Source organism: Falco rusticolus, chromosome 5 (genome assembly GCF_015220075.1).
Source record: "Falco rusticolus isolate bFalRus1 chromosome 5, bFalRus1.pri, whole genome shotgun sequence".
Lineage (NCBI taxonomy): Eukaryota > Metazoa > Chordata > Aves > Falconiformes > Falconidae > Falco > Falco rusticolus.
In genome coordinates, this window is record NC_051191.1 from 10349214 (window position 1) to 10363959 (window position 14746).

The window sequence follows — 14746 nt, forward strand, 5'->3', positions numbered from 1 at the left end:
TGTGAGTTCAGTGCTTTATAGCTTAAGAAATAATTCTGCTAAATGAAAGGTGTGTTAAATTTCTGGGATATTATTAATACATTTATTATATATGGAGCTTTATCAGGGCATCAAAAATGTAACTAGCAGCAGTAATGAAACATTATCAAATGTTCTTATTTGGATTACGGGGTCAGTCAGGCAGTGATTGTCCCTCTTATTTTTGTAGAGCATCTAGCGCAACAAAGATGAGACTCCTTGGGAAGTATTGTGATAATTTTTTTTCCCCATAGATAATGTTTATTACTATTTGTAAAAGGCTTTTACTGTTCACTCAAAATTGAACAGGATAGTTAAGTCGCAGCTGCTAGAGGAGCTGGGCTCCCCTGCTCTCCAAGTGAAAGCTGATATTGCAATTGTGATTTCTTTCACCATGAGTATTAAGGCTAATGGGAACGAGGCAAAACTCTGCATGAATGGTATGTGTGTCTAGAAGGGTAACTGCAAAGTCTTCAACTCCTTGTTTTAATTCGGCACACTGAAATTTCTGCTGCTGAACAGAAGTTACTTACCTTGACTCTTAACTGCATTGTATGCCAGGTGCCATAGAACTTGCTTCTGTTGTTCCTGACAAATTAAAAACTGAGGGTCCTAGTCTGACAATGGAGAGCACTAGCAACTTGCTTCTGAGTAGTCAAATTTGAGAGAAAAATACTTCAAGAATCCTTCTTTCAGAAGAAAAGGTTTACACGTCTGAATGTGTGCAAAGAAAAAAGTTCACAGGTCTCACTGTCTACACTTCATTGTTACTGTTCTTGAGCAGGATACTGAAATCGAGTACTTTCAGGATACCTGCATGCAGGGCTCCAGGCAAAACCAGAAAGCCACTGAGAAGACTCTCAGGGTAGAATTCATCTCAGTTTTATATATTTTAGAAGTCAGATGTTTAAACCTAAGTTTGTCACCTTAGGCAGTGAAATGAGTTTGAGAATTCAAGAGAATGATACGCGCTCTGTTTAAAATATATATCTTGAGATGAATTGCCCCATGTGGCTGCCTGTTTCTAATGACTAAGACAACAACAGGGAGATGCTTAAACTGGGGCAGACAAGTTGCATCCCTGATGACTTGGATGGGCTTGGTTAAAGTTTTTTACCAGGTTAAAAAAAATCTGGTAACGCTGTAATCAAATCGTATCCCATTATCTCTGAATCTCTAAAAAATGCCGCTCCTTTTTCAATGTACGTTAAGTAAAGGATATAACTAAATTTTTCCTGATACTTTAATAAAGCTCCTAAAGTTTCAATGTCAGAAAAATCAAAGGACTTGTTTTCCTGTTTATTTACATACAAGGTTATTTTGGCCGTTGCACTGGAAAGATTTTGGAATAGATGGAAGTTCTGGGTTTGGATCTTCAAGCCAACTGATCTGTTGTGTGCATTGTTTTTCTTTCCTCGCTCCAGGTTCCAGTGCAGTGGTCCGATATGATCACGCTGAAAGCCAGGATGACCAATTATGGCCTACCTAGGTATCAGTGGCTGACACATGCTTGGAATTTTTTCCAGAGGGAGGTAAGACAACAGTTAATTCATGAGGTGAAGTAATACATGCTTGGCAAAAGTTACTTATCTGCTAAAGGAGAAAGTTTTGGTTTAAGTGAATAGGTAAATAAATGCAAGTTTGTTTCATGTGAAACCCTGTGTAGTGATGGTGTCTTTTAACATCACGTGATATCCAAGTCTTGAACTTTGTAGGCCCTAAATACACTAAACCACAAGCACACAAAGAAGTTGTTACTTTCAGTTAAATTGCTAACACTGTCATCTTTGCCAGTAAGGTTAGGACTTCAACGCCTTTTAGGATTATTATAACATTTAAGAATATGATGTGTATAAAATTAAAAATCTGCAGGTGAAGTAAAATGAACATTTCTATGTGCTGTTTTAATATTAATCTGTGTTTCCCTTCCTGTAGGCTCTGTTAAGTTTCCTTCCGTGGAGCTGTCATGGTTAAGATATGTGTTTAGGTAGAAATGAGTGGGAAAGGAAGTTTCCAAAAAGATGCCCACACTGTCTCTTGGGCTGTGGTTTGAGAAAGTGATCAGGGTTTTTATTTCCTTTGACTGGGAGGTGTGGGAAACAAATCAAAAAGCTTCCTTGTGTATTCACAGCTTTGCCCTCTAGCCTACTAAAATTCAGAACGAACTTCAGAAAGAATGAAGTATTATGTTGCAAAAACATGAAATTGCCCAAGGTAAAACCCATTAACTCCAAATATAACTCACGTGCAGGAAGAGAACTTTTTAAATGCCTGTCATTGTGCTGCCCTTGTTGAAATGTTTAAATCTATCATTGTTGCACAGATTTCCTGTTAGTTTAAGCGTTTCCTGGCAGCACTTGAGTAGTCTGTATTTATACTAAAACCTGAAATAGAGAGTGAGGACTAAAGGAGGTTAAACACCCCCCCACCCTCCCCATTCCCCTGCACTGGCTATGCAAGTGTCTGTGAAACAGTAATTCTCCATACACAAGTAGAGTGTTTGTGTCTGTTCTGTACCTGAGATAACATAATCAAATGGTCTCTATTTCCTTTAGTAGAGCCGATACTGTATTTTGATTTAAATATCTAAGTTGATTAAATTAAAAGCTGCCTCTTGTCCCCCTGGTTGTTGTAGTGTCATCACAATGACCATTTTTAATATGAATATTAGTAATGAAACTTCAGCTATGCCTTAAGTCTTCCAGGGGAGGAAAATGTTCCTTTTAGAAGTTAGGTTTCCTGTGTTCCGTCTCTGACCAGAGGAACGATTTGGGGAAGGTCTGATGTGAACTGACGTGGCTCTTTTGCAGCTCCTGCTTAATTGGTGGGCTCTCCTTTTAGTTCAGTCTACTCGTAAGTCAGCCGGTGGATGTCAGAGCCTGGTACGTGCTTTGTGTCTGAATGAGCACAATGCTTGGGGCCCTCCTTCAGTCAGAAGTACAGGTTTTTTCCTAAAGATAATATTTGTAGTTGCAACTTTGTTCCCAAAGATTCAGCCCTGATCAGGTTTGTGCTCCTGCTTCTGTATCTTTTAACATCTGAGAGAGATGGGAAATGTATTTTCTGCCTAACCCCTTGGCTAATCTAGTTATCAGAGTTGTGGCTGTGCTAAGGAAGGTGGGAAGGGTCAAATGAAGTAGGAAGGAAGACCTGGGCAGTGAGAAAAAAAAGATTTGAGTAAGGAAAGGATATTTAATAAGGTGGTCTTTGCAGTTACGATCAGGAGCCAAAGCTTGAGCTTCCCTTAGAAAGTGCTATGCTGGGAGAATTTTGGCTAATGAACTGATAAAGAGAGACATGAAGGCTGTGGTGAAAAAGGAAGAAATGAGATTTGTAAGAGGACTGGTGAAGTCAAGGCACAGGGGCACAAATATTCTCAAGTTCATGGGTCGAAGGAACCAGGTGATGACTTACACTCAGGCTGGTACTGGAGAACATCCAGACAGAAGAAAGCAGCATCTTGTTCCTGCAGCAGTGCTGCTTTTCCCTCATACTGAGTCCTTATCCAGTGCTGAAGAAAATCTAATGTAGCTGCTTCAGCCCTTTTTTATGTAAAAGCAGCTTGGAATGTGGTAAGCTGGTCATTTGGCTCTAAATCTCTTATTGTGCTTTGCAGAGAAGACAGGTTGTTAGTCCTGGTGTTTTTTATAGCCAATTATGGCTCATCTGCTTTGCAGCCAGACTTCTTCATTTTATGGTTGATTCTGTTGCAGTGCTTTTAGTGTTACACCCCTTCTTTCCATTTTCCTTTTTCCTTTCAGCATTTGTGATTTTTATACCTTTTTGCTCACTTTTAAAATCTTTTTTTTCTTTTTTTTTTTTTCTGTATTCAGGTAAATCTATGTTTTTTCTCATCTGGTTTTCAACAGCTGTGACCACAGTTATAGCCTTGCAGGAACAGGCCTCACTAGTCAGACCTTAATCATCTTTTCTTCCTGCTTCCTTCAGCCAGAAGTATGCTTGTTCATTAGTTACCCTTTTGACATGAAATCATCACGTGGTAGTTCCTTGTAGTAAGGACAGCAGAATTGCAGGGTAGGACAATTTCTGTGAAGCATCCTTTGAGGGAGCAGTTGCGATTTAAAGGACAGAGCAGTATCGTGGGCAATTTCTGAGGGGTTCATAAGTCACTGCACTACATTTTTCACATTGCTTTTATGTCAAAGTACAGCAAAAGAAAATAGGTGGAAGCGCCAGCAGATGTTTTTAGTCCTATGTAAATATGTTTAAAGTTGTTAATAGGAATTTATTTAGGTTTTTTGATGACCTACTTTTTATGAAGAAGTAGCATCATTATTGCTGATCTTGGCTAATCCTTCCCTTGCAGTTTAAATGTTGTGGGGTGGTGTACTTCACAGACTGGCTGGAAATGACAGAGATGGACTGGCCGCCTGACTCCTGTTGTGTCAGAGAGTTCCCAGGATGCTCTAAGCAGGCACATCATGAGGATCTCAGTGACCTTTATCAGGAGGTAAGAAGAAAAATGTGGATGTTTTGGAAGGCTTTCTACATTTTTTCTGATCCAGTCATTTTCCAAACTCATTTGCAGCGCAGCAGAAAGGTTTGTAGAGTAATTGTGTTTATGGAAAGTGTTTATTTATGTTTATTACTAATGCTGAAGTGGGGGAGGGAGGGAGGGAGGAAGGAAGAACTTACCCACTCTCATCTGGAAGAGAGACAAGTTAGTAGCAATGCAGTTAACGTCTGAGGTGTGCTTAAACATTGAGGTTTTATTTTGTGTTGGTTAGGTTGGAGTTGAAATTTGCTCCTTTCAAAAAATAAAATACTAGTTTTGGTGTGATGTCCAGTCTCCAGCTTGCCAAACTATGAGAAATTCTACTGACGCTATGGTAATGAGGGCTCTAGTAGTATGTGCAGTGAAAGGATGCTTTTGAGAAGTCCTTTGGAAGGTGGGAGCTGTCCTGTTGACAGGCCTCATACAAGGAGGCAGGTAAATCAGTTGCTCCCCTGTGAGCTAGATAGAAACTTTGTGTAAAAATGGTCTTTATCTCTAACTCTACTACATTACAGTATGGTTATTATTTTTTTTTAAATTAAAAAAAACCCAAAACCTTAAAACCAGGAGAGGACCTATTTGAACTCCAAGTGGAAGAGGGAGGTGATCACAGTATCAAGTCATTTCGGTGACTTAGGGTTCTTAGGGTGAATATCATAAAAACAAGTAAATATGTTCTCTACCGAAACTTTTTTAACTGCTCTTACAAAAACGTTGTCTAAAGCCAGCTTTGTCTGGAGACTGCTTTGCTACCTATCATTTTTTTTAATGCTAACAGCCCTCTGAAGAACTTCAGTTGTCCATTCAGTAATAGCAGAATGACCAACAGTCCAGGTAGTCCAGCAGCAACAAAAATCATGTTGTAGTCAAGTAGTTATGAGGATCTGAGAAGAGCTGCATTCTGTATTTGGTTGCTTTAAGAGTAATATAGGGGGCAAAGGAAGGAGGATGGGCCTGAGAAGTGTGCTGTCAGATGCTGCAGCATGAGGATTTCTCCAGCGGACACTGCAACTCTGTGTTATGGAAGAGCACCCAAAGAACCATTTTATCATGTCCCAGTCGTACAGCTGTCGAAGACTTGTTTCTAACAAGAATCTGTTATGTGGCTGTTGCTCAGGAGCTATAGAGATGGATCTCGGAAGCAGGGGAGATTGACTGTATAAACAAGCCAAGATGAATATTAGCTATTGCCAGAAAACAAGTTCTGGGGAAATTGCGTCACGTGGAGTGATTTGCTACATTTGTATGGCAATGAATCTCAGAAGAAAGTATATAGTTTATTCTGGACTTTCAGACATCCATCCTAGGCATCATATGCTTCCACTAGGAAGAGAGAAAGTAGAGCTGCCAAAAGGCAGGTGCCTCAGAAGGCACAGAAGGTCTGTGCTACCAACCTTAAAGACAGCGGCAGAGGCTATTTTCTCTCCACCAGCTACTTGTAGAGCCTCTCCTGCCTTAGGGCAAGGCTTGCAGGACAGGTAGCACTGGTTACACTTTAGAAGTGTCACTCTGAATGGGAAGGCCATTCAGGCTTCTTCTGGGGCCTGGCAACCTCTTACACGTTCTTGAAGAAGAAAGAACTGTGGCTCGCTGCCATAATGGTTGCTTTTTGTAATACTGTTGCCAGTACTGATACCGTATAGACAGACTCTGCCATAGAGAGCCTCAAGGAGTGTAAATACATGGAAGCTGCAGAACGCTCATTTGCCCTGAACATCCTTTCTGCTTATATGAAAAGGCAAGAGTATGTAAGCAGTGTGAGCTCAGGAAGCTCAAAAAAAATTGTGAGAAAGGTGTACTAGTCACTGGAGTGTCTTGTTGAAACTGCAGGGTTTTCTCATGTCATCTTTTCTGCTAACTTTTCATTCCCAAAACTGTATTCTACAGCAGTCGTTCTCTGTGCACTTCGTATGTTCAGGTTCTTTTGGTTCTACTTGGAGAACATTAATAGCCAAAGATGATGATGTAGCATATAAGGGCTGTGTTGAGACCCACTTGATAAAAAAGGAAGGCTCTCTGGCTTTTTTCCTAAAAGAAACCTGAAGGGTACATTTGTGGTTCTTCCCCTACCATACGCCAGAACGTGTGGATGGGTTCAGCTCTTAGCAAAAATTTATTTTTCGTTCTCTACTGCAGAATCCGTTCCAAAAAGGGACAGGCTATGTTCTGTTTTACCAGCCACAAAAATACTCGGTTGCTCTTTGAGATATGTACAGTATTTGGTTGGCAAAACATTTTTTTTTTTCCCATGGTGCTTGCCTGTGGTTTGTCTCACAGGCGCTTGTACAGTATACTTGCTAATATGTTTATCAGTATCATGCAAAACCAACTTACGCTTGCAAGGCTAATCTGTCTGACTTCTGGTTTGGAGAATTGAAAGAGAAAAGCTTTTTTTAGAAAGTGATTCAAAACAATCTTGCATAGTCTGGTGGTTTGAGAGGGAGTCTGATGAGATTAGCCTCGCTAGCCTAGAATTGGCTTATGTAAATGCTTTTGCAAGTCCAAAGTCCATTGTGGTACTTCAGTTTTCTGAAGTGCTACAAAGAATTTTTCTGAAGTTTGGTTTGGCTGGGTTTGATAGAATTTTGTTATAGCTGTGCTGTAATTTTCTGCTGGGATCTCCGAGCTTTCTGTAGTCTAAGCTGGCATCCTTCAAAATACAGTTCTTGTAAGCAAGCCACCTTTCTACAGTTCTGCTTGAGAGTATTTTTGGCAGGAATTGTGCTTCCCCTGCTGGAATTTGAATACTGTTTTTTAAATGTGTTAGTCATCTTGGATTGCTTTTGTTCTGACAAATTTCACCTTTGGTGCAGTTCACGGAACAGGCTAACCTTAGAAAGAGCATGGTTGTGAGAGAAGTGATGACAGTATGGCCTCAGAGGTTTGTTGTGGTCTGAGGACAAAGGGAGCTCTGCTCAGCTTGTGATCAGGAACTGTAGCCTGGATAAAATGATTGGTGCAAGTTGAGACCTTCAGAAAAATCAGAATTGCATATGCAATACTTTTTCTTTTGTTTTCTAGCGTAACTTTAAGTATACTCAAAACTTGGGTATACAACAGATCTGTTGAATATACTGATAGTTTATCCACTCTGGGAAGTGCCTTATTTAAGATTTGGTCCTTATTCTATGATGTTGCAGTAAATCAAAAATATATGCTTTGTTTCCATTTTGAGACTGAGAATATAAAACAGTCTTTGTAATAAATATGAGTCAAGCCTCTAATCCATAGCTCTGTAGGAGTTTGAAGTTCATTCTTCTGAATGATCACTACAAAAGTTTTATATTATTTTTGAGTTGTCAGCAAGAGCTCCCTGTTTAGTGACAAACTTTTACTTTTGCCGAGGAAAGTGTATTTATGTACTCTTTAATTGCAGGCTGCCAACTATGAATGTGTCACATAAGCAGAAATAAAATGCATGAATGTGAGGATAACTGGGGTGGCTGGATATTTCTCAATTTTGAAACTGATATTGAACGTGTATTAGAGCAGAACTGTAAGAACATCATTAAATGGAGGGAGGCAGTCTATCTAGATGGGGCATAATTTGTCTCAGTTATGTGTCTGTACTGCAGAAGATGTAGGCATTACTGTTATTGCTCTCTGTTAATGGATGTTTCCTCTAGGCAACGAATGAACTGAATTTGAATACTGCTGTGGTTGAGCGTTTTTAAATTGTGACCAGTATTTACCTTCATTCCTTAAAGTTGTTAAAAGTATTAAAATGCAGCCGGTTTCTCTGTAATTAAAAACAAATTTGGAAAGTAGTATAATTACAACACTGTTTTCTAGTTGAAGAGAAGACACCAATGTGACAATTTTTGTTCCTCATCAAGTTCAATTACATTGCTTTCGCTACAGTGGATATTTTTTTTTTTTTTTTTTTTTTCAAATTTCAAAGAATCCACATTTACTCCTTGTTCTGTGTCTGGACTATGTTAATGCTTAGAAATTACACAGTGAAATGATGAATGGAGCATTGAGATCTTTAACTTACTCTGGTACAATTATCATATAGTACATAAATTTTATTTAGATACTAAATGAAAATCTTTTTGACCGCAGTGTGAGTTTTGTGTGCGAGACAAGAATCGGGCCTTTCACCAAATACATGCAGGACTGTAGCATTTGATACTGTGGGCGTTGAGGAATTTCAGTGTAATTGAAAAGTGTTATTTATTGTGTCCTGTCTTCAGATTCTGTCACTTTGATCAATTGCTTGCTTTTCATAGAAAAACTGTAAGAAACATATAGTAAAAGGGTATAAATGCCAAAATGGCATTTTGAAGATTGTGCCCAGTTTGAGGCGGTCCTGATGTCTTCGTCTGGGACCAATGCCTGTTGATACTTGTGGTGTTACCCATCCAGTTACTCTGAATTTTCTCTTGGTGGCTGTGTTCCTTTGACTTTTGTGCTGTGAAGCTCTGCAAAGTTTAAAATAGAGAATAAGCATCGACCATAGTAGGTAAGGGCTCTCTCTTGAAGGTTTTATTCCTTTCTAAGACTGGGCATCATCTTTCCTGATCAACAAGCTTCATAGCTTGTGTTTGCACTGCTACCCAGCAGCTCCCAGAACTGGTGTCTCTTTGTGGATCCTGGCTGCATTACGAGGGCTTGGGAGCTTTCCTGAAGCCTTGAACAGTAATTAGGTGGCCTTGTACAGCAAACTGCGGAGCGTGCACTGATGGTTTGGAAAGAGCTAAATTTCCGTTCCTGGGAAACACAACTTGTGATCTTTTAACGTAGTTTTCCTCAGACTTTTTCTATGTAAATAACTATTATTATTCTGTAAATAATTGCAGAGGTGGTGTATGTGACCATCTTCCTAATACGCCATGTGGATGGTCAGCTGTTTTGGGACAGGGTCTGGCTGCCTGCCTGGATTTGTGCAGAGCCTGATGCAGGGCAGATTGCTATGGCTCCTCTCACAGCAGTTCAGGACACGACTGTGCTCTAAGTAACAACAGCTCAGCACAAGATAGGAGGCAAAACTGGCTTTTGGTATAATATCATTACAGTAATTGTCAGGGAGGTTTCTACATTTAAGGCAGTTAATTTTAAAATACAGTCTGTGGGTAGGGGAGGTGGGCAGAACCTAACTAGTATAAGCAGACAGGCTTTTTTGCAATGAGGAGATGCTTCTAGTTCAAGAATAAAAAGGAGTAATGCCACATTCATGTCCTATTATTACCACTAAGTACTAAAGAAAGACTGTTTGTACCCACTGCATTCTGGAAATTTGTCAGAAGTCCTCCATTAAAGGTTATTCTGTTTGAGGCTCCTTACTCAGTGTGTGGAATGTAATGATTTTTCTACTCCCTAGGGACTTTCTGCAGAACTAATAAACTGGCATATAATGAGTCCAGATAAAACACTAAAAGAGAAAAGGTGGGAAGAAACACTGATGAGGTTTTGCAGGTCTGTAGGTCTTTCCTAGAATATTGTTTTGACTTCAGATTGTGGTATTATTTGTAGAAAAAGTCTATAAAGAGTTTAAAATAGTGGACAACCTTGAAAAATTGTAATTTTAAGGAGAGAAACAAGATGAGTAAGAGGATTTCATGGCTTTTAGACATTGGCAAAACCAGTTGAGTTTCTTTAAAAAATCAGTGATAGTTGATAGGAACTCAGATCAACTTTGATTTCTGAATCAAAGATAGCACAGGTCTCTTGGAGCTTGTTACAAGCAGTAAACTCTCAAGCAGTATGAGAAAACGTAAAGATGGCATTATGGAAGTGATTAAAAAGTAGACAAAATAATTTCCAAAGTATTGGTTGAAGGAGGAGAGAGAGAGATTTTGGGGAGCCAGCAAAGCCAGTGCTAGGTAGGATGAGCTAAACCTTGGGAACTGCAAGCCAAATAATACTGACTGATTTTTTTAAATCTGTTTTTGTTTTGTAGGGATGCGGTAAAAAAATGTACACTTTTTTGAGGGGAACGAAGCAATTACAAGTGCTGAGATTTCTAGGAATCTCTATTGGAGTAACGCAGATCCTGGCTATGATCCTCACTATTACATTACTGTGGGCTCTGTACTACGGCAGAAGGGATCCCGGGGCAGATCAGATCATGGCCCTGAAGAGTGATACCTCACAGCAGCTGTCATGCCACTCTGTGGAGCTACTGAAACCAAGCCTGACGAGGATCTTTGAACACACGTCCATGGCAAACAGCTTTAATACACACTTTGAAATGGAAGAGCTATAGGTGATGCAATCAATCTGAGAAGTCACAAAGGGGTTTAATTGGTTTTTGTTGTTTTTATTCTGTTCCATCAAGTATGCCAAATACAGCAGTCTTTGTACGCCTCGGAAGACAGCTAATGAAGTGAAGGAGGCCAGCACAGAAAGAAGGATAATCCTGACAGCCTCTTAGCCGTGGCCTCAGCCATGAAACAGAGTTGGTATTTGTTTGTTTGTTTGTTTCTTAAAAGGCACTCGTTCACTGGGCACAGTAATATTTAAATTATTGTCACAAGCTGTGTGATGTGTAAAATACTGATTCATTCACAGGTAGACAGAACCTCAAAGGAAGCTTCACAGGAAAGGAAGATAAATACTCGGTTTTTTGAAGAAATGACAGTGCTTTGGACAAACAAAACGTGACTTCAGTTGAAATTGACTTCTACATTTTTAATAAGCCATTTGGAAAATGTCTTAATCAGGGATCTGTGTATATATAGTAGTGTGTTTTTATGCGTGCATGGAAAGCAGAACTACAATTCAAGTCAATACTTGGATTTTAAAATTTGCAAGATCTGTAAAAAGAGCAAGTTTTTCTTTTTTCTAACAAAACCTTTATCTTAGCTGTTGGTAAAGATGTTCCAAAACTTCTATTTTTATCTAACAAACTGTTTACTTTTTAACTTTAAATATATTAAACAGGGATTGAAAACAAAACTATGACTCTGGACAATAGACGTTAATTTTCTGAGTAATTCTGGAGAATTCTTCTTTGAAATAGTTTGTTCTATGGACTGCTTCACAGTGAAAAGAAAGGAAACCTTAAACATTCTTTCCGAAATGGGAATCAATATGGGAGCAGCACATTTTTCTAGATAAATCTTTTCTCCTGCCTGTGATTCACCTGAAGGTAGAAACAAAAGACAAGGAAAATGCTTATCATTCTGGATGCTATTGCAATAATTGTAAAGTACATAAGGAGAAATTATACTTTGGTGGCATCTTCATTAAGAGCTTTCTAGTGGCTTAAAATGCCAACTGGAAACAGCGTTAAAATGTATTTATTGATGTGGGGAAAGTGCATTTTACTGTATTTTTATGAACAATGTTTATTTCATAGGATTATTTTTACAATTGGTCACGCTCTTGAAATACATATTTGTAGTTTGTGGCAAATGGATTTTTACATAATACTACATTTTAGGAGTTCTTTCATTTGTTTTGGAATTTGTAAAAGAAAAAATAAATCAAGGTGTGATTTGGTAGACAATAAAATTACTTTTGTCTTAAATTCCATGACTTTTTCATTTTGAAGTCCTAGGGTGTGAATGATTTGGGTGTATCTTGGGAGGGTCCTCCTGCTAAGTGTGAGTTAATTTGACCTGTCTTTATCCATTCCGCTTACTCTGTTGTGGAGAAACTGCATTGTAAATGTAATTTCCTATTTTTATGTCTTTTCAGAGAGCTTCTTAAGGGTTCATGAAACAAAGCTCTTCAGTTGTGTGGGCTGTTTTGGTTTTAGCAGTTTATATGTGAGTGTACTTATTTCACAGGTAGTACTGCAAGCAAGATAACCTTTTTGCTTTTGTACCTCTCCTACAGATGCTAATACTTATTTTGGGAGGTAAGAAAAAAGGCTGAAGGATAGAGCTTCCCAAGATTCTGCCTGGAGTATCTTTGTCAGAAATACTTTTTGATGCACCGTTTGGGAAGCCTTGTTCCTGGTGTTACCGCACATGTACAGCAGACTTGCATCCTTCCCACTGGTCAGCCTGGGCCGTGTTGCTGTAGCTAAGGGTGAGGTTCCTATGTAGGAAAAGAGCAGGTGTCTGAGCAAACCTGGATGTAGACCAGCTCTAGACTTGAGTGCTACAGAGACCTGTGATGCTACACAGTGGATTGAGCCATTGTTGCATTTTTTTCCATGTTTAAAAATAAATGGGGGGGGGGGGGGGGGGGGAAGCCAAACAAACTACAAATGGCAGATGTGGACTCTATGGATTACATCTACAGAGCTATGTTCAGCTGTGGATTTTGGCTGAACGTAGAGGATTTCACCATAAGGAATGTAAAAAAAGGCAGGAAGAAGTCCTGCCCTTTGTCCAGGAAATCCTGATGCTTAAAGTTTTACTCAGGGAGTGTCTGTGGAAGCTCCTATAGCCATGCTTCGTTCGGCTGTCCTGAAGGCCTCTCGTGAGAGGCAGCCCAGGCTGCCGGTGAGGGTTGCCTCTTTATCTCCTTGTGTCTGGGTTAGAGCTCATGAAGAAATAAAATGGCAAATTGGGCTAGGGAGATCCATTGGAGAAGTCCACAGCTAGAATCTGGGGTACTGACAGCCCAGATGATTTGGTTTTAGGTTTCCCAGGGGGTAAGGAAGCATTGCCATTTGGTGTAGTCGGGTTATTTTAAGAGCAGGAGGGTTGGTTTGGGGTCGGGCTCCTTTGATACAGGACCAATCGCCCAGACCAGTGTTTGTGGACTCTGACAACACTGAGCATCCATGGTCAGGGTAACCTCACCTGGGCTAGGCTACCCAAATCCTCAGCCTGTCTGTGTTCAGGATGGGGTAGTGTCATTTGAGGGAAAGACCCACGTGTCGATAATGATAAAAGTATTCTCTTCCCTAGTAAGGACTACGGATAAGTATTTCGGGAAAGAATCCTATTTTGGGTAGCAAACCACATTTGTCAAAAAGGGTCTTAGCTGTAAATTGGAACATTTTCAGACCTTTTTCTTTGACTGTGCTCAGGCTATGAGGTGTCTCTTTTTCTAGGACTTGTTCAAAGAGCCTTAAAATTGATTGACTAGGCTGCTGTGAGCCTGTTCTTTTTCTGTAGAGCTTTAAGATATATGTAGGAGAGAGGCTGCTTGACAAGAGGGGAAAATTTAGAGATACTTGCAGCAGTGAAAACTACTTCATCCTTTTATTTCCTTTCCCCCCTCAGTTTTGCAGGAGTACCTGGAGGAGAAGGGTGGTGTGTTCTTTCATCTCTGCAGCATAAACTGTTATGAACCAAATCTTTCTTGTTGCAACAAACAACTACGGAGCTGCTCCTTCATGTTTTTCAGAAATTGCTTAATGTCAAGGGGAGTGACTGTGTTAGAAAGGGGGTCACCCCCTGCCCACATCAGGTGTTTCTGTTCAGCCCAGTGAATCATTACAGAGCCCGTGGGACTGTGCCTGTAGCCGTGGGGCTGACTACGGTTTGCAGCACACAGTCATGACTCAGGAGTGTGGGGATGCTTTTAGGAGCCAAAATTCAGTATTCCTGGTCTTTGGATGAGTTATTGATTCTTCTGCCAGCAGGTTGTATGACAAGGCTTTCTGAAGGATAGGTAACTATGTTTTCTGTTCTTTATAACAGTTCATTTTGTCAAAGCAACCCGTAAATAAAAGGAAATGCATTAAGAATAAATAGTAGAAAGAGAGGCTCTTGGTCACAGCAACTCTACGGTTAAACATGAAGGAGGAAGGGGTTTTCAAGTAGTTTTTGAAGTTTTTGCCATAAAAGCATTGTGTTGGGTTTACGTGGCAAGGTTTTGATAGTAGGGGGCTGGGGGGCAGGGGTGGCTTCTGCGAGAAGCTGCTAGAAACTTCCTTTGTGTTCCGTGGAGCCCATGCCAGCTGGTTCCAAGATGGACCTGCTGCTGGCCAAGGCTGAGCCCATCAGTGATGGTAGCACTACCTCTGGGATAACGTGTTGAAGAAGGGGAAAAAAAGGACCCTCCACAATGGCGGTTGTGGCTGGAGAGAGGAGTGAGGCTGTGTGAGCGGAGCGTCCCTGCAGCCCCCTGGGCCAGTGCAGACGGAGGGGCAGGGGGGCTCCAGGCCCGGAGCAGAGGTTCCCCGGCAGCCCCTGGGGAAGCCCCTGGTGAGGCCGGCTGTGCCCCTCGGCCCGTGGAGGGTAACGGTGGGGCAGATCCCCACCTGCAGCCCGTGGGACCCCACGCCGGAGCAGGGGGTGCCCGAAGGGGGCTGTGACCCCGTGGGCAGCCCGTGCTGGGGCAGGGTCCTGGCAGGGCCTGTGG

General features: G+C 40.7%; 1 protein-coding gene across 5 annotated transcripts in view; it reads left to right on the forward strand.

The window, feature by feature from the left end:
* Positions 1 to 11992, forward strand: part of TSPAN12 (tetraspanin 12) — a 45281-nt gene extending 33289 nt beyond the window's left edge. For all 5 annotated transcript variants that reach the window (XM_037390706.1, XM_037390705.1, XM_037390708.1 and 2 more), the window contains 3 exons: positions 1443 to 1550; positions 4346 to 4489; positions 10437 to 11992. In XM_037390706.1, coding sequence (XP_037246603.1) covers positions 1443 to 1550; positions 4346 to 4489; positions 10437 to 10742 — 558 coding nt within the window. In that variant the 3' untranslated portion in view covers positions 10743 to 11992. The remainder of the gene's footprint in view (positions 1 to 1442; positions 1551 to 4345; positions 4490 to 10436) is intronic.
* The last annotated feature ends 2754 nt before the right edge of the window (positions 11993 to 14746 follow it).